A 21,349-nucleotide genomic window follows, 5' to 3' on the forward strand; every position below is an offset into this window, starting at 1 on the left:
TGCCCATTTGATTGTAGACTCTTACTGACACCTTGTGGCGATATGAAAATACTACGCGTCAATAGTTTGGCATAACCTAATAATCATGGATTTTGTGTATGCTAGCTGTTTCCCAGTTAGCATGCTAATGTTAGCATGCTAATGTTTGACGCTAGCATATTAGCTAATTGTGTGCATTTTAACCTGATAATCATGGATTTTGTGTATGCCAGCTGTTTCCCAGTTAGCATGCTAATGTTAGCATGCTAATGTTTGATGCTAGCATGTTAGCTAATTGTGTGCATTTTAACCTGATAATCATGGATTTTGTGTATGCTAGCTGTTTCCCAGTTAGCATGCTAATGTTAGCATGCTAATGTGTTTTCTAGCGTATTAGCTAATTGTGTGCATTTTAACGTTATTAATCATTGATTTTGTGTATGCTAGCTGTTTCCCAGTTAGCATGCTAATGTTAGCATGTTAATGTGTGATGCTAGCGTATTAGCTAATTGTGTACATTTTAACCCAATAATCATGGACTTTGTGTATGCTAGCTGTTTCCCAGTTAGCATGCTAATGTGTGACGCTAGCATATTAGCTAATTGTGTGCCTTTTAACCTAATAATCATGGATTTTGTGTATGCTAGCTGTTTCCCAGTTAGCATGCTAATGTTAGCATGCTAATGTTTGATGCTAGCATATTAGCTAATTGTGTGCATTTTAACCTGATAATCATGGATTTTGTGTATGCCAGCTGTTTCCCAGTTAGCATGCTAATGTTAGCATGCTAATGTGTGATGCTAGCGTATTAGCTAATTGTGTGCATTTTAACGTTATTAATCATGGATTTTGTGTATGCTAGCTGTTTCCCAGTTAGCATGCTAATGTTAGCATGTTAATGTGTGATGCTAGCGTATTAGCTAATTGTGTACATTTTAACCCAATAATCATGGACTTTGTGTATGCTAGCTGTTTCCCAGTTAGCATGCTAATGTGTGACGCTAGCATATTAGCTAATTGTGTGCATATTAACCTAATAATCATGGACTTTGTGTATGCTAGCTGTTTCCCAGTTAGCATGCTAATGTTAGCATGCTAATGTGTGACGCTAGCATATTAGCTAATTGTGTGCATTTTAACCTAATAATCACGGATTTTGTGTATGCTAGCTGTTTCCCAGTTAGCATGCTCATGTTTTAGGCTAGCACTTTAGCTAAATTCATACTTTTTTGCCTGCAGCGTAATAATGTTGACAAACATTTCTATGTTACAGTCCTTTATAAAAAAAAAAAAAATTGTATCTCTTCTATATGTTTTTAATGAATACTAAGGCCTACTGCGCTACTGTATTTAGAGAGCCAGGTAGAGGTGGCACTTGGTGAAAAAATTTGAGAACCACTGAGCTAATAGCTATAGCTGTCAAAAATAACAAGTTAACTCGTGCGATTAATCACAGAAATGCTTGCATGCTAGCTGAATGTTAGCATGCTAATGTTTGATGCTAGCATATTAGCTAATAGTGTGCATTTTAACCTAATAATCATGGGTTTTGTGTATGCTATCTTTTTCCCAGTTAGCATGCTATTGTTAGCATGCTCACGTTTTAGGCTAGCATTTTAGCTAAATTCATACTTTTTAACTTAATAATCATGGATTATGTTACTTGGCTCCAGTTTAGTAGTATGCTACCTCTTCACCTGTTAGCATGCTAATGTTAGCATGCTAATGTTTTATGCTAACATTTTAACTAAGTTTGTTCTTTTTAACCGAATAATCATGGATTATTCAGGGATCATGAATGGATGGATGGATGAGTGGGTTTACCTGGCGCTATTTTAGACGTATGCTAGCTGTTTTCCTGTTTGCCTACTAATGTTTGCATGCTAATGTTAGCATGCTCTGGTTTTATGCTAGCATTTAAGCTCAATTCATACTTGTTTTACTTAATAATCATGGATCCTATTACTTGGCTCCATCGTAAAAGTATGCTTGCTTTCCACCAGTTAGCATGCTAATGTTAGCATGCTAATGTTTTATGCTAGCATTTTGGCTAATTTTGTGCTTGTTAACCTAGTAATCATGGATTCCTTTACTTGACGCCATCTTAGAAGTGTGCTAGCTGTTTTCCTGTTAGCATGCTAATTTTAGCATGTTAATGCTAACATGTTAATGTTTTTTGTTAGCATTTTAGCTAAATGTTTACTTCTTAACTTACTAATCATGGATTCCATTACTTGGCAACATCTTAGAAGTATGCTTGTTCTTCACCTCTTAGCATACTAATGTTTTATGCTAGCATTTTGGCTAATTTTGTCCTCGTTGAACTTACTAATCATGGATTCCATTATTTGGCTCCACTTAGAAGTATGCTTGCTCTTCACCTGTTAGCTTGCTAATGTTAGCATACACATTTTTTCTATGCTAGCATTTCGGCTAATTTTCTGTTTCCCAGTTAGCATGCTAATGTTAGCATGCTAATGTGTGATGCTAGCATATTAGCTAATTGTGTGCATTTTAACCTAATAATCATGGATTTTGTGTATGCTAGCTGTTTCCCAGTTGTCATTGTAATGTTAGCATGCTAATGTGTGACGCTAGCATATTAGCTAATTGTGTGCATTTTAACCCAATAATCACGGATTTTGTGTATGGTAGCTGTTTCCCAGTTAGCATGCTAATGTGTGACGCTAGCATATTAGCTAATTGTGTGCATTTTAACCTAATAATCACGGATTTTGTGTATGCTAGCTGTTTCCCAGTTAGCATGCTAATGTGTGACGCTAGCATATTAGCTAATTGTATGCATTTTAACCCAATAATCACGGATTTTGTGTATGGTAGCTGTTTCCCAGTTAGCACGCTAATGTGTGACGCTAGCATATTAGCTAATTGTGTGCATTTTAACCTAATAATCACGGATTTTGTGTATGCTAGCTGTTTCCCAGTTAGCATGCTCACGTTTTAGGCTAGCACTTTAGCTAAATTCATACTTTTTTGCCTGCAGCATAATAATGTTGAGAAACATTTCTATGTTACAGTCCTTTATAAAAATAAAAACATTTTTAATCTCTTCTATATGTTTTTAATGAATACTAAGGCCTACTGCGCTACTGTATTTAGAGAGCCAGGTAGAGGTGGCACTTGGTGAAAAAAGTTTGAGAACCACTGAGCTAATAGCTATGGCTGTCAAAAATAACAAGTTAACTCGTGCGATTAATCACAGAAATGCTTGCATGCTAGCTGAATGTTAGCATGCTAACGTGTGACGCTAGCATATTAGCTAATTGTGTGCCTTTTAACCTAATAATCATGGATTTTGTGTATGCTAGCTGTTTCCCAGTTAGCATGCTAATGTTAGCATGCTAATGTTTGATGCTAGCATATTAGCTAATTGTGTGCATTTTAACCTGATAATCATGGATTTTGTGTATGCTAGCTGTTTCCCAGTTAGCATGCTAATGTTAGCATGTTAATGTGTGACGCTAGCGTATTAGCTAATTGTGTGCATTTTAACGTTATTAATCATTGATTTTGTGTATTCTAGCTGTTTCCCAGTTAGCATGCTAATGTAGTATGTTAATGTGTGATGCTAGCGTATTAGCTAATTGTGTGCATTTTAACCCAATAATCATGGACTTTGTTTATGCTAGCTGTTTCCCAGTTAGTATGCTAATGTGTGACGCTAGCATATTAGCTAATTGTGTGCATATTAACCTAATAATCATGGACTTTGTGTATGCTAGCTGTTTCCCAGTTAGCATGCTAATGTTAGCATGCTAATGTGTGATGCTAGCATATTAGCTAATTGGGTGCATTTTAACTTAATAATCATGGATTTTGTGTATGCTAGCTGTTTCCCAGTTAGCATGCTAATGTTAGCATGCTAATGTGTGACGCTAGCATATTAGCTAATTGTGTGCATTTTAACGTTATTAATCATTGATTTTGTGTATGCTAGCTGTTTCCCAGTTAGCATGCTAATGTTAGCATGTTAATGTGTGATGCTAGCGTATTAGCTAATTGTGTGCATTTTAAACCAATAATCATGGACTTTGTGTATGCTAGCTGTTTCCCAGTTAGCATGCTAATGTGTGACGCTAGCATATTAGCTAATTGTGTGCCTTTTAACCTAATAATCATGGATTTTGTGTATGCTAGCTGTTTCCCAGTTAGCATGCTATTGTTAGCATGCTAATGTTTGATGCTAGCATATTAGCTAATTGTGTGCATTTTAACCTGATAATCATGGATTTTGTGTATGCTAGCTGTTTCCCAGTTAGCATGCTAATGTTAGCATGCTAATGTGTGATGCTAGCGTATTAGCTAATTGTGTGCATTTTAACGTTATTAATCATTGATTTTGTGTATGCTAGCTGTTTCCCAGTTAGCATGCTAATGTTAGCATGTTAATGTGTGATGCTAGCGTATTAGCTAATTGTGTGCATTTTAACCCAATAATCATGGACTTTGTGTATGCTAGCTGTTTCCCAGTTAGCATGCTAATGTGTGATGCTAGCATATTAGCTAATTGTGTGAATATTAACCTAATAATCATGGACTTTGTGTATGCTAGCTGTTTCCCAGTTAGCATGCTAATGTTAGCATGCTAATGTGTGATGCTAGCATATTAGCTAATTGTGTGCATTTAACCTAATAATAATAAACATTGATTGATAATAATCATGGATTTTGTGTATGCTAGCTGTTTCCCAGTTAGCATGCTCACGTTTTAGGCTAGCACTTTAGCTAAATTCATACTTTTTTGCCTGCAGCGTAATAATGTTGAGAAACATTTCTATGTTACAGTCCTTTATAAAAAACAAAAAAAAAAACAAATTTGATCGCTTCTGTAAGTTTTTAATGAATACTTAGGCCGGGGGTCGGCAACCCGGGGCTCTAGAGCCGCATGCGGCTCTTTAGCGCCGCCCTAGTGGCTCTCTGGAGATTTTTCAAAAATGTATGAAGAATGGAAAAAGATGAGGGGGAAAAAAATCTATTTTTTTGTTTTAGTATGGTTTCTGTAGGAGGACAAACATGACACAAACCTCCCTAATTGTTATAAATCACACTGTTTATATTAAACATGCTTCACTGATTCGAGTATTTGGCGAGCGCCGTTTTGTCCTACTAATTTTGGCGGTCCTTGAACTCACCGTATAGTCTTGTTTACATGCATAACTTTCTCCGACTTTCTAGGACGTGTTTTATGCCACTTCTTTTTCTGTCTCATTTTGTCCACCACACTTTTAACCTTGTACATGAGTGCACAAAGGTGAGTTTTGTTGATGTTATTCACTTGTGTGGAGTGCTAATCAGACATATTTGGTCACTGCATGACTGCAAGCTAATCGATGCTAACATGCTAGCGTCACACATTAGCATGCTAACTGGGAAACAGCTAGCATACACAAAATCAATGATTAATAACGTTAAAATGCACACAGTTAAATATCTTTAACGGATGTATTTAATTTTGGCCCGTTTCACCCGCCGTACTTTTTTGATTGGTACAACAAAAAAAAAGCATCCAGAATGTGGCTAAAAATAACAGCTGTGACGTCACCGCCCCCGCTCCACCTTAAAGGCGCGCACGGCGCGTCCCGTGACGCCGGGAGCGGATGTAATGTATCCTCCGCGCGGGGGGCGTGGCCTGGGGACAGCGGCCCCGCCCCCCAGCCATCATTCATTCCGCCGAGCAGGAGCCGAACCTCCGTCACATTCTCGCCTCTTCTCGCTCCGCACGCACTTTGCTCGCCGTCGACGCGCACTTGGCGGACCTCTCCACCCGGGACTCGTACAAGCTTCGTCCCGGACGGACTTCGGCGGCCTTCCCACGCTGAAAAGAAAGAAAAGGAAGACGTGTTTTGGATTTACTGTCTTGCGTCCTCCTGAACTTTGCCAGAAGAAAAGTGCGAGACTAAGAAGTTTGGATTACTGCACGACTTGGAAGGATTTTCCCCCACTTTGGATCTTAGCAACTGGCTGCTTTGATGGATTGGAGCCTCCGGACTACTTTTAGGTAAAAAAAACTTTTTTGTCTCCTCTTTTGCACGCAACTAATTTAACATTTTCCTCGCATTGCCATTTAAAAAGCAGTTAAAAGCGCTTTAAAAAAAAAAAAAAAAAAGTCTTTTTAAAGTTGCTTTCGGAGATAAAGTTCCACGCGTGCATGCGTCCTGCGTGCCCCTCCCCCACCGCGCTTGTTTTCATTCATAACTTTTTTTTTTATTATTTACGTGCCAGACTTTTTTTGCAGCGCTTTAATTTGCAAAAGAAAAATATGTTCTAAAAAAAATAAAAAAATCATCAAGTTAAAATCAATCAAGAGAAGCAAATAAATGCGTTAAAGTTTGTTTTGTTCCTCGTTCTTGTAAAAAAAACAAAAAACATTTGTAGTTGTAGAATATTGGTTGGGAAAATGTCACCGTCAGAACCGGCCATTTATCAAACGTCGTCAAAAAGAATGTTGTTTCAACGTTGTATTTGGGTAGTAGAATATTGGTTGGGAAAATTACCAGAATTCAATGGTCAAATTAATGTCACAACCTGACATTGAATAAACGTTGTCAAAAAGCATGATGTTTCAACGTTGTATTTGGGTTGTAGAATATTGGTTGGGAAAATGAACAAAATTCAATGGTCAAATCAACATTAGAACCGGACATTGAATAAACGTGACTAATGACTAAAATTCAATGGTCAACGTAAGAACCCAACATTGATTAAACGTCATCAAAAAGCATGTTGTTTCAACGTTATAGTTGAGTTGTAGAATATTAGTTGGAAAATGACCAACATTCAATGGTCAAATCTACATCAGACCCCAACATTGATTAAAAGTTGTCAAAAAGCATGTTGTTTCAACATGTTGTAGAATATTGGTTGGGAAAATGACCAAAATTTACTCGTCAACGTCAGAACCCAACATCGATCAAACATTGTCAAAAAGCATGTTGTTTCAACGTTATATTTGTGTTGTAGAATATTGGTTGGGAAAATGACCTAAATTCAATGGTCCAATCAACGTCAGAACCCAACATTGATTAAAAGTTGTCAAAAAGCATGTTGTTTCAACATCTTGTAGAATATTGGTTGGGAAAATGACCAAAATTCAATGGTTAACGTCAGAACAAAACATTGATTAAACGTCGTCAAAAAGCATGTAGTTTGAACGTTATATTTGTGTTGTAGAATTTTGGTTGGGAAAATGACCAAAATTCATCGGTCAACGTCAGAACCCTACATTGACTAAAGGTCATCAAAAAGCATGTTGTTTCAACATGTTGTAGAATATTGGTTGGGAAAATGACCAACGTTCAATAGTCACCGTCAGAACCGGCCATTTATCAAACGTCGTCAAAAAGCATGTTGTTTCAACGTTATATTTGTGTTGTAGAATATTGGTTGGGAAAATGACCAAAATTCAATGTTCAAATCAACGTTAAAATGCATGTTGTTTCAACGTTATATTTGTGTTGTAGAATATTGGTTGGGAAATAACCAAAATTCAATGGTCAAATCAACGTCAGAACCCAACATTGATTAAAAGTTGTCAAAAAGCATGTTGTTTCAACATGTTGTAGAATATTGGTTGGGAAAATGACCAACGTTCAATGGTCAACGTCAGAACCGGCCATTTATCAAACGTCGTCAAAAACTATGATATTTCAACGTTATATTTGTGTTGTAGAATATTGGTTGGGAAAATTACCACAATTCAACAGTCAACGTCAGAACCCAACATTGATCAAACGTTATCAAAAAGCATGTTGTTTCAACGTTATATTTGTGTTGTAGAATATTGGTTGGGAAAATGACCAAAATTCAATGTTCAAATCAACGTTAAAATGCATGTTGTTTCAACGTTATATTTGTGTTGTAGAATATTGGTTGGGAAATAACCAAAATTCAATGGTCAAATCAACGTCAGAACCCAACATTGATTAAAAGTTGTCAAAAAGCATGTTGTTTCAACATGTTGTAGAATATTGGTTGGGAAAATGACCAACGTTCAATAGTCACCGTCAGAACCGACCATTTATCAAACGTCGTCAAAAAGTGTGTTGTTTCAACGTTATATTTGTGTTGTAGAATATTGGTTGGGAAAATGACCAAAATTCAATGTTCAAATCAACGTTAAAATGCATGTTGTTTCAACGTTATATTTGTGTTGTAGAATATTGGTTGGGAAATAACCAAAATTCAATGTTCAAATCAACGTTAAAATGCATGTTGTTTCAACGTTATATTTGTGTTGTAGAATATTGGTTGGGAAAATGACCAAAATTCAATGTTCAAATCAACGTTAAAATGCATGTTGTTTCAACGTTATATTTGTGTTGTAGAATATTGGTTGGGAAAATGACCAAAATTCAATGTTCAAATCAACGTTAAAATGCATGTTGTTTCAACGTTATATTTGTGTTGTAGAATATTGGTTGGGAAATAACCAAAATTCAATGGTCAAACCAACGTCAGAACCCAACATTGATTAAAAGTTGTCAAAAAGCATGTTGTTTTAACATGTTGTAGAATATTGGTTGGGAAAATGACCAACGTTCAATGGTCAACGTCAGAACCGGCCATTTATCAAACGTCGTCAAAAAGCGTGTTGTTTCAACGTTATATTTGTGTTGTAGAATATTGGTTGGGAAAATTACCAAAATTCAATGTTCAAATCAACGTTAAAATGCATGTTGTTTCAACGTTATATTTGTGTTGTAGAATATTGGTTGGGAAATAACCAAAATTCAATGGTCAAATCAACGTCAGAACCCAACATTGATTAAAAGTTGTCAAAAAGCATGTTGTTTCAACATGTTGTAGAATATTGGTTGGGAAAATGACCAACGTTCAATGGTCAACGTCAGAACCGGCCATTTATCAAACGTCGTCAAAAACTATGATATTTCAACGTTATATTTGTGTTGTAGAATATTGGTTGGGAAAATTACCACAATTCAACAGTCAACGTCAGAACCCAACATTGATCAAACGTTATCAAAAAGCATGTTGTTTCAACGTTATATTTGTGTTGTAGAATATTGGTTGGGAAAATGACCAAAATTTAATGGTTAACGTCAGAACAAAACATTGATTAAACGTCGTCAAAAAGCATGTTGTTTCAACGTTATGTAGAATATTAGTTGGGAAAATTACCAAAGTTCAATGGTAAACGACAGAACTGGCCATTTATCAAACGTCGTCAAAAAGTATGTTGTTTCAACGTTATATTTGGGTTGTAGAATATTGGTTGGGAAAATGACCAAAATTCAATGTTTAAATCAACGTCAGAACCCAACATTGATTAAACGTCGTCAAAAAGTATGTTGTTTCAACATGTAGAATATTGGTTGGGAAAATGACATACATTTAATGGTTAACATCAGAACAAAACATTGATTAAACGTTTTTTTATGGGCCGGAATACTAATTTCTTGGTTTCATGGCGGCCGCATTTAAATGTTAACGAGTCATTGACATGCTAATGAGGACGGGAAGTGTTGACGTGCGCGTTGGAGGGGAAGAGGAGTCGGAAGAACGCACAAATAGACGCGATCCCAGCAGGCACGAGACATGGATACAACGTTGATTATATGTCTAAAACTGACGTTGAAACAACGTTGCAAAATAGTTGCGTTTGTAAACTGAGACAACGTTGATGTCTAACGCTGGATCCACGTTGTTGGTCGGGAAAATGACCATATTTCAATGTGCAAACATTGATTAAACGTCGTCAAAAAGCATGTTGTTTCAACATTGTATTTGTGTTGTAGAATATCCGTTGGAAAAATGACAGAATTTCAATGTCAAATCAACGTTAGAACCCAACATTGATTAAACGCCGTCAAAAAGCATGTTGTTTCAACGTTGTGTTTGTGTAGTAGAATATCCGTTGGAAAAATGACAGAATTTCAATGTCAAATCAACGTTAGAACCCAACATTGATTAAACGCCGTCAAAAAGAATGTTGTTTCAACGTTATGTTTGTGTTATAGAATATTAGTTGGGAAAATGACCAAATTTCAATGTGCAAACATTGATTAAACGTTGTCAAAAAGCATGTTGTTTCAACCTTAATTTTGTGTTGTGGAATATTGGTTGGGAAAATGACCAAATTTCAATGTGCAAACATTGAATAAACGTCGTCAAAAAGCATGTTGTTTCAACGTTGTGTTTGTGTAGTAGAATATCCGTTGGGAAAATGACCAAATTTCAATGTCAAATCAACGTTAGAACCCGACATTGATTAAACGCCGTCAAAAAGCATGTTGTTTCAACGTTATGTTTGTGTTATAGAATATTAGTTGGTAAAATGACGAAATTTCAATGTGCAAACATTGATTAAACAATGTCAAAAAGCATGTTGTTTCAACATTAATTTTGTGTTGTAGAATATTGGTTGGGAAAATGACCAAATTTCAATGTGCAAACATTGAATAAACGTCGTCAAAAAGCATGTTGTTTCAACGTTGTGTTTGTGTAGTAGAATATCCGTTGGAAAAATGACCAAATTTCAATGTCGAATCAACGTTAGAACCCGACATTGATTAAACGCCGTCAAAAAGAATGTTGTTTCAACGTTATGTTTGTGTTATAGAACATTGGTTGGGAAAATGACCAAATTTCAATGTGCAAACATTGATTAAACGTTGTCAAAAAGCATGTTGTTTCAACGTTAATTTTGTGTTGTAGAATATTAGTTGGGAAAATGACCAAATTTCAATGTGCAAACATTGATTAAACGTTGTCAAAAAGCATGTTGTTTCAACATTAATTTTGTGTTGTAGAATATTGGTTGGGAAAATGACCGAATTTCAATGTGCAAACATTGATTAAACTTTGTCAAAAAGCATGTTGTTTCAACGTTAATTTTGTGTTGTAGAATATTGGTTGGGAAAATGACCAAATTTCAATGTGCAAACATTGAAGAAACGTCGTCAAAAAGCATGTTGTTTCAACGTTGTGTTTGTGTAGTAGAATATCCGTTGGAAAAATGACCAAATTTCAATGGTCAAATCAACGTTAGAACCCGACATTGATTAAACGCCGTCAAAAAGAATGTTGTTTCAATGTTATGTTTGTGTTATAGAATATTGGTTGGGAAAATTACCAAATTTCAATGTGCAAACATTGATTAAACGTTGTCAAAAAGCATGTTGTTTCAACGTTAATTTTGTGTTGTAGAATATTGGTTGGGAAAATGACCAAATTTCAATGTGCAAACATTGAATAAACGTCATCAAAAAGCATGTTGTTTCAACGTTGTGTTTGTGTAGTAGAATATCCGTTGGGAAAATGACCAAATTTCAATGTCAAATCAACGTTAGAACCCGACATTGATTAAACGCCGTCAAAAAGCATGTTGTTTCAACATTATGTTTGTGTTATAGAATATTGGTTGGGAAAATGACCAAATTTCAATATGCAAACATTGATTAAACGTTGTCAAAAAGCATGTTCTTTCAACGTTAATTTTGTGTTGTAGAATATTAGTTGGGAAAATGACCAAATTTCAATGTGCAAACATTAAATAAACGTCGTCAAAAAGCATGTTGTTTCAACGTTGTGTTTGTGTAGTAGAATATCCGTTGGGAAAATGACCAAATTTCAATGTCAAATCAACGTTAGAACCCGACATTGATTAAACGCCGTCAAAAAGAACGTTGTTTCAACGTTATGTTTGTGTTATAGAATATTGGTTGGGAAAATGACCAAATTTCAATATGCAAACATTGATTAAACGTTGTCAAAAAGCATGTTGTTGCAACGTTAATTTTGTGTTGTAGAATATTAGTTGGGAAAATGACCAAATTTCAATGTGCAAACATTGAATAAACGTCGTCAAAAAGCATGTTGTTTCAACGTTGTGTTTGTGTAGTAGAATATCCGTTGGAAAAATGACAGAATTTCAATGTCAAATCAACGTTAGAACCCAACATTGATTAAACGCCGTCAAAAAGAACGTTGTTTCAATGTTATGTTTGTGTTATAGAATATTAGTTGGGAAAATGACCAAATTTCAATGTGCAAACATTGATTAAACGTTGTCAAAATGCATGTTGTTTCAACGTTAATTTTGTGTTGTAGAATATTGGTTGGGAAAATGACCAAATTTCAATGTGCAAACATTGAATAAACGTCGTCAAAAAGCATGTTGTTTCAACGTTGTGTTTGTGTAGTAGAATATCAGTTGGAAAAATGACAGAATTTCAATGTCAAATCAACGTTAGAACCCGACATTGATTAAACGCCGTCAAAAAGCATGTTGTTTCAACGTTATGTTTGTGTTATAGAATATTGGTTGGGAAAATGACCAAATTTCAATGTGCAAACATTGATTAAACGTTGTCAAAAAGCATGTTGTTTCAACGTTAATTTTGTGTTGTAGAATATTAGTTGGGAAAATGACCAAATTTCAATGTGCAAACATTGATTAAACGTTGTCAAAAAGCATGTTGTTTCAACGTTAATTTTGTGTTGTAGAATATTAGTTGGGAAAATGACCAAATTTCAATGTGCAAACATTGATTAAACGTTGTCAAAAAGCATGTTGTTTCAACGTTAATTTTGTGTTGTAGAATATTGGTTGGGAAAATGACCAAATTTCAATGTGCAAACATTGAATAAACGTCGTCAAAAAGCATGTTGTTTCAACGTTGTGTTTGTGTAGTAGAATATCCGTTGGAAAAATGACCGAATTTCAATGGTCAAATCAACGTTAGAACCCAACATTGAATAAACGCCGTCAAAAAGCATGTTATGTTCGTGTCATAGAATATTGGTCAGGAAAATTACCAAAATTCAATGGTCAACATCTGACATTGAATAAACGTCGCCAAAAAGCATGTTGTTTCAACGTTGTGTTTGTGTTGTAAAATATTGGTTGGAAAAATGACCAAATTTCAATGGTCCAATCAACGTTAGAACCCGACATTGATTAAACGCTGTCAAAAAGCATGTTGTTTCAACGTTGTGTTGTAGAATATTGGTTGGGAAAATGACCAAATTTCAATGTTCAAACATTGAAAAAACGTTGTCAAAAAGCATGTTGTTTCAACGTTGTAGTTGTGTTGTAGAATATTGGTTGGGAAAATGACCAAATTTCAATGTTCAAACATTGAGTAAACGTCGTCAAAAGGTATGTTGTTTCAACGTTGAATTTGAGTTGTAGAATATCGTTTGGAAAAATTACCGAATTTCAATGGTCAAATCAACGTTAGAACCTGACATTGAATAAACGCCGTCAAAAAGCACGTTGTTTCAACGTTGTATTTGGGTTGTAGAATATTGGTTGGGAAAATGACCAAAATTCAATGGTCCACGTCAAGATCTGACATTGAATAAACGTCGTCAAAAAGCACGTTGTTTCAACGTTGTATTTGGGTTGTAGAATATTGGTTGGGAAAATGACCAAAATTCAATGGTCCACGTCAAGATCTGACATTGAATAAACGCCGTCAAAAAGCATGTTGTTTCAACGTTGTATTTGGGTTGTAGAATATTGGTTGGGAAAATGACCAAAATTCAATGGTCCACGTCAAGATCTGACATTGAATAAACGCCGTCAAAAAGCATGTTGTTTCAACGTTGTATTTGGGTTGTAGAATATTGGTTGGGAAAATGAACAAAATTCAATGGTCAAATCAACATTAGAACCGGACATTGAATAAACGTGACTAATGACTAAAATTCAATGGTCAACGTAAGAACCCAACATTGATTAAACGTCATCAAAAAGCATGTTGTTTCAACGTTATAGTTGAGTTGTAGAATATTAGTTGGAAAATGACCAACATTCAATGGTCAAATCTACATCAGACCCCGACATTGATTAAACATCACCAAAAAGCATGTTGTTTCAACATGTTGTAGAATATTGGTTGGGAAAATGACCAAAATTTACTGGTCAGCGTCAGAACCCAACATTGATTAAACGTTGTCAAAAAGCATGTTGTTTCAACGTCTTGTAGAATATTGGTTGGGAAAATGACCAACATTCAATGGTTAATGTCAGAACCCAACATTGATTAAAAGTTGTCAAAAAGCATGTTGTTTCAACATCTTGTAGAATATTGGTTGGGAAAATGACCAAAATTCAATGGTTAACGTCAGAACAAAACATTGATTAAACGTCGTCAAAAAGCATGTAGTTTGAACGTTATATTTGTGTTGTAGAATTTTGGTTGGGAAAATGACCAAAATTCATCGGTCAACGTCAGAACCCTACATTGACTAAAGGTCATCAAAAAGCATGTTGTTTCAACATGTTGTAGAATATTGGTTGGGAAAATGACCAACGTTCAATAGTCACCGTCAGAACCGACCATTTATCAAACGTCGTCAAAAAGTGTGTTGTTTCAACGTTATATTTGTGTTGTAGAATATTGGTTGGGAAAATGACCAAAATTCAATGTTCAAATCAACGTTAAAAAGCATGTTGTTTCAACGTTATATTTGTGTTGTAGAATATTGGTTGGGAAATAACCAAAATTCAATGGTCAAATCAACGTCAGAACCCAACATTGATTAAAAGTTGTCAAAAAGCATGTTGTTTCAACATGTTGTAGAATATTGGTTGGGAAAATGACCAACGTTCAATGGTCAACGTCAGAACCGGCCATTTATCAAACGTCGTCAAAAAGTATGATATTTCAACGTTATATTTGTGTTGTAGAATATTGGTTGGGAAAATTACCACAATTCAACAGTCAACGTCAGAACCCAACATTGATCAAACGTTATCAAAAAGCATGTTGTTTCAACGTTATATTTGTGTTGTAGAATATTGGTTGGGAAAATGACCAAAATTTAATGGTTAACGTCAGAACAAAACATTGATTAAACGTCATCAAAAAGCATGTTGTTTCAACGTTATGTAGAATATTAGTTGGGAAAATTACCAAAGTTCAATGGTCAACGACAGAACTGGCCATTTATCAAACGTCGTCAAAAAGTATGTTGTTTCAACGTTATATTTGGGTTGTAGAATATTGGTTGGGAAAATGACCAAAATTCAATGTTCAAATCGACGTCAGAACCCAACATTGATTAAACGTCGTCAAAAAGTATGTTGTTTCAACATGTAGAATATTGGTTGGGAAAATGACATAAATTTAATGGTTAACATCAGAACAAAACATTGATTAAACGTCGTCAAAAAGCATGTTGTTTCAACGTTATATTTGTGTTGTAGAATATTGGTTGGGAAAATGACCAAAATTTAATGGTTAACGTCAGAACAAAACATTGATTAAACGTCGTCAAAAAGCATGTTGTTTCAACGTTATGTAGAATATTAGTTGGGGAAATTACCAAAGTTCAATGGTCAACGACAGAACTGGCCATTTATCAAACGTCGTCAAAAAGTATGTTGTTTCAACGTTATATTTGGGTTGTAGAATATTGGTTGGGAAAATGACCAAAATTCAATGTTCAAATCGACGTCAGAACCCAACATTGATTAAACGTCGTCAAAAAGTATGTTGTTTCAACATGTAGAATATTGGTTGGGAAAATGACATAAATTTAATGGTTAACATCAGAACAAAACATTGATTAAACGTCGTCAAAAAGTATGTTGTTTCAATGTTGTATTTGTGTTGTAGAATATTGGTTGGGAAAATGACCAAAATTCAACGGTCAACGTCAGAACCCAACATTGATCAAACGTTATCAAAAAGCATGTTGTTTCAACGTTATATTTGTGTTGTAGAATATTGGTTGGGAAAATGACCAAAATTTAATGGTTAACGTCAGAACAAAACATTGATTAAACGTCATCAAAAAGCATGTTGTTTCAACGTTATGTAGAATATTAGTTGGGAAAATTACCAAAGTTCAATGGTCAACGACAGAACTGGCCATTTATCAAACGTCGTCAAAAAGTATGTTGTTTCAACGTTATATTTGGGTTGTAGAATATTGGTTGGGAAAATGACCAAAATTCAATGTTCAAATCGACGTCAGAACCCAACATTGATTAAACGTCGTCAAAAAGTATGTTGTTTCAACATGTAGAATATTGGTTGGGAAAATGACATAAATTTAATGGTTAACATCAGAACAAAACATTGATTAAACGTAGTCAAAAAGCATGTTGTTTCAACGTTATATTTGTGTTGTAGAATATTGGTTGGGAAAATGACCAAAATTTAATGGTTAACGTCAGAACAAAACATTGATTAAACGTCGTCAAAAAGCATGTTGTTTCAACGTTATGTAGAATATTAGTTGGGAAAATTACCAAAGTTCAATGGTCAACGACAGAACTGGCCATTTATCAAACGTCGTCAAAAAGTATGTTGTTTCAACGTTATATTTGGGTTGTAGAATATTGGTTGGGAAAATGACCAAAATTCAATGTTCAAATCGACGTCAGAACCCAACATTGATTAAACGTCGTCAAAAAGTATGTTGTTTCAACATGTAGAATATTGGTTGGGAAAATGACATAAATTTAATGGTTAACATCAGAACAAAACATTGATTAAACGTCGTCAAAAAGTATGTTGTTTCAATGTTGTATTTGTGTTGTAGAATATTGGTTGGGAAAATGACCAAAATTCAACGGTCAACGTCAGAACCCAACATTGATTAAAAGTTGTCAAAAAGTATGTTGTTTCAACGTTATATTTGTGTTGTAGAATATTGGTTGGGAAAATGACCAAAATTTAATGGTTAACGTCAGAACAAAACATTGATTAAACGTCGTCAAAAAGCATGTTGTTTCAACGTTATGTAGAATATTAGTTGGGAAAATTACCAAAGCTCAATGGTCAACGACAGAACTGGCCATTTATCAAACGTCGTCAAAAAGTATGTTGTTTCAACGTTATATTTGGGTTGTAGAATATTGGTTGGGAAAATGACCAAAATTCAATGTTCAAATCAACGTCAGAACCCAACATTGATTAGACGTCGTCAAAAAGTATGTTGTTTCAACATGTAGAATATTGATTGGGAAAATGACATAAATTTAATGGTTAACATCAGAACAAAACATTGATTAAACGTCGTCAAAAAGTATGTTGTTTCAATGTTGTATTTGTGTTGTAGAATATTGGTTGGGAAAATGACCAAAATTCAACGGTCAACGTCAGAACCCAACATTGATTAAAAGTTGTCAAAAAGCATGTTGTTTCAACGTTATATTTGTGTTATAGAATATTGGTTGAGAAAATGACTAAAATTCAATGTTCAAATCAACGTAAAAAGTATGTTGTTTCAACGTTATATTTGTGTTGTAGAACGTCAACGTCAGAACTAGGGATGTCCGATAATGGCTTTTTGCCGATATTCCGATATTGTCCGACTCTTTAATTACCGATACCGATATCAACCGATATATGCAGTCGTGGAATTAACACATTATTATGCCTAATTTGGACAACCAGGTATGGTGAAGATAAGGTACTTTTTAAAAAAAAATTATTAAAATAAGATAAATAAATTAAAAACATTTTCTTGAATAAAAAAGAAAGTACAACCATATAAAAACAGTTACATAGAAACTAGTAATGAATGAAAATGAGTAAAATGAACTGTTAAAGGTTAGTACTATTAGTGGAGCAGCAGCACGCACAATCATGTGTGCTTACGGACTGTATCCCTTGCAGACTGTATTGATATATATTGATATATAATGTAGGAACCAGAATATTGATAACAGAAAGAAATGGGGGGAGGGAGGTTTTTTGGGTTTGTGCACTAATTGTAAGTGTATCTTGTGTTTTTATGTTGATTTAATTAAAAACAAAACAAACAAAAAAAACAAAAACGATACGATAATAAAAAAAACGATACCGATAATTTCCGATATTACATTTTAACGAATTTATCGGCCGATAATATCGGCTGGCCGATATTATCGGACATCCCTAATTAGTAGTATTTTTTTAGTAGTATAATATAAGTAATATACATAGTTAAGTAAAAAAATGTGTATATTTGTATGTTAGTAGTATTGTAGTACTACTATAATATAAGTAATATACATAGTAAAGCATAAAAGTAGTATATTTGTATATTAGTAGTATTGTAGTACTACTATAATATAAGTAATATACATAGTAAAGTATAAAAGTAGTATATTTGTATATTAGTAGTATTGTAGTACTACTATAATATAAGTAATATACATAGTAAAGTATAAAAGTAGTATATTTGTATATTAGTAGTATTGTAGATGTAGTATAATATAAGTAATATACATAGTAAAGTATACAATTTGTATATCTATATATTAGTAGTATTGTAGTACTACTATAATATTAGTAATATACATAGTAAAGTATAAAAGTAGTATATTTGTATATTAGTAGTATTGTAGTACTACTATAATATTAGTAATATACATAGTAAAGTATAAAAGTAGTATATTTGTATATTAGTAGTATTTTAGTAGTACTATAATGTAAGTAATATACATAGTAAAGTATAAAATTTGTATATTTGTATATTAGTAGTAGGGATGTCCGATAATGGCTTTTTGCCGATATCCGATATTCCGATATTGTCCAACTCTTTAATTACCGATACCGATATCAACCGATACCGATATCAACCGATATATACAGTCGTGGAATTAACACATTATTATGCCTAATTTGGACAACCAGGTATGGTGAAGATAAGGTACTTTTTTTTAAAAATTAGTAAAATAAGATAAATAAATTAAAAACATTTTCTTGAATAAAAAAGAAAGTACAACAATATAAAAACAGTTACATAGAAACTAGTAATGAATGAAAATGAGTAAAATGAACTGTTAAAGGTTAGTACTATTAGTGGACACAATCATGTGTGCTTACGGACTGTATCCCTTGCAGACTGTATTGATATATATTGATATATAATGTAGGAAGCAGAATATTGATAACAGAAAGAAATGGGGGGAGGGAGGTTTTTTGGGTTGGTGCACTAATTGTAAGTGTATCTTGTGTTTTTTATGTTGATTTAATTTTTTTTTAAAAACGATACCGATAATAAAAAAACCGATACCGATAATTTCCGATATTACATTTTAACGCATATATCGGTCATCTCTAGTCAGAACCGAATCTTGATTAAACGTCGTCAAAAAGCATGTTGTTCATGTTTAAGTCCTCAACGTTGTTTCAATGTCTGCCGGGGACAAAAAGCAGGATTAACTTGTCCTTGTGCGGCAGGTTCTCCGATGCACGCCAAGTCCACGGTGAATGTCGGAAGTGGTGATCCCCCCAGATGGAGCTCCAAAGTCAACATGGCCCCGGCGGTTCGTTAGCGCTGATCCGGCAGCCTTCCCAGAGGTCGGATTACGAGCGGGACTTCCAGCATGCCGCCATCCTCTCCCTGGACCAGATCAAGGCCATCCGCTCCAGCAACGAGTACACGGAGGGGCCCTCGGCTGCGGCGCGGCGGCCCCCGGCGCCCCGCATGCCGCCCAGGCCCCAGGAGAAGCAGGAGAGGACTCACGAGGTCATCCTGGTCAATGTGAACAACAACTATGAGCGCCGGGGGTCCGGGCACCACCACCATCACCATCACCACCACGGTGGTCCCCGGGTGCCGGGGCTGAGTCGCTCCACCAGCACGGGGAGCGCCGCCAGCTCCGGGAGCAACGGCAGCGCCTCCTCCGAGCAGGGACTCCTGGCTCGCTCGCCCCCCGCCAGGCCGGGCTCGGAGCGGCCCGTGCGGACCCAACCCAAGCCGAGCGCCCTTTTCCCCCCGCCCCCTCTTAAACCGGACTCCGCCAAGGGAGCCTGGGCGCCCGCCGCCGGGCACCAGTTCATCTGCGAGCGCTGCGGCAAGTGCAAATGCGGCGAGTGCACGGCGCCCCGCGCCCTGCCGGCGTGCCTGGCGTGCGGCGGCCAGTGCCTGTGCTCGGCGGAGAGCGCGCTGGAGCACGGCACCTGCATGTGCCTGGTGAAGGGCGCCTTCTACCACTGCTCCAACGACGACGAGGGCGACTCCTGCGCCGACCACCCCTGCTCGCCGTCGCACTCGCACTGCTGCCCGCGCTTCCTCTGCATGGGGCTGATGTCGCTGCTCTTCCCCTGCCTGCTGTGCTACCCGCCCGTCAAGGGCTGCCTGCGGGCGTGCCAGGGCTGCTACGACCGCGCCAAGCGCCCCGGCTGCCGCTGCAAGAACTCCAACACCGTGTACTGCAAGCTGGAGAGCTGGGCGCCGCCGCGCAAGCCCTCCTGATCGCCGCAAAAGACGACACGGGCGAATGTTTACGGAACATTCCAAGGAGTAACCACTCGAGTCTTCTCTCCTGGATCCGGGTTTTACACACCAGTGTTTGCCTTAAGCCCCGCCCCCCCCTCCTCTCACCTGTGAAGGACCATCTTGTCGGCCATGATGTAGCTAACAGCAGCTGACGTTGCATTATTGCAATATCACCTTCCCTCGTGTACATTGTAAGCTGAAACAAAACACCCATAAGAGGAATAATTCTGGCTATTTTTCTCTCTCCAAATGTCTGTTTTTTTGTTTTGTTGTTGTTGTACAAAATATTTATTATGTGAAGCTCTATTATTTTATGATATTTATTGCAAGAGACAGTCTTAAATGTTACTCCATGTCTGAATTATAACAAGAACTATCGAATACTTAGTGAACGAGGGCGGCACAAAAGTAAAAAAAAGTATGTTAACTTTAATGCAGAAAAATATATGAATGAAAAAAAAAACCGGTGTGTTTGTCTTGATTGTGGCGGCCATGTTTGTTACAGGAAGTGGCTCAGCTGCCGGCGCAACCCGAGCGGGATGTCCCCTGCCGGCGGGGGCCACCTGTTCAAAGATAATAAAACGCCAAGCGTCAGTGTGCGGCTTTTATGGCCCCCCCCCCCCCTTCACTCGCCCCATTTGTCCGCCTCTCTTTGTCACGGAATTTATCACTGACCCCCACCTCCGACTGGCCCCCGGGGGGGGGGATGAGGTCATCGCTTTGAAAGTCCGCCAGCAAAAACCAACACAAAACCGGGGGGAATTTAAAGAGAGAAAGTTGAAACAAAAAAAAGGGGGGGGGCTTTTATTTTGAAAAGCTTTGCATATATGGAGGTAAACCAGCACACTTAGTGACTTTCTTTAAAGTTGTATTTTTGCTTTGTCAGCGTGGACCCTCAAGACCAAATGGGCCCTCTGCTCCCCCCCACCCACCCCACCCCCATTTCCTGTGTGGGGGGTGTACCTTTTGTTGTCCGTGCTTAAGAGCGGATTAGTCGTTTGTCAACTTCCTGCGACTCCTGGATGATGACCACAACAATAGGCTTTACTATTTTATTGATGTTTTTTTTTTATAGCTAGGAACCTAAAGGTGCAACATGAAACATTCATCAGCAAATATAAACCAAGAAAATAGGAATATAACAAAATAACTACCAATG

At 36.5% G+C, this 21,349-nt stretch overlaps 1 protein-coding gene across 1 annotated transcript; it reads left to right on the forward strand.

Annotated features, from left to right (window-relative positions):
• The first annotated feature begins 5,587 nt into the window (after nt 1-5,587).
• Nucleotides 5,588-20,637, forward strand: LOC133644838 (protein sprouty homolog 1-like). Its single transcript, XM_062039582.1, has 2 exons — nt 5,588-5,998; nt 19,149-20,637. The coding sequence occupies exon 2, from the start codon at nt 19,204-19,206 to the stop codon at nt 20,164-20,166; it is 963 nt and encodes a 320-aa protein (XP_061895566.1). The 5' UTR covers nt 5,588-5,998; nt 19,149-19,203; the 3' UTR covers nt 20,167-20,637.
• Nucleotides 20,638-21,349: the final 712 nt, after the last annotated feature.

The sequence above is a fragment of the Entelurus aequoreus genome, linkage group LG28 (assembly GCF_033978785.1).
Source record: "Entelurus aequoreus isolate RoL-2023_Sb linkage group LG28, RoL_Eaeq_v1.1, whole genome shotgun sequence".
In the NCBI taxonomy this organism is placed as follows: Eukaryota; Metazoa; Chordata; class Actinopteri; order Syngnathiformes; family Syngnathidae; genus Entelurus; species Entelurus aequoreus.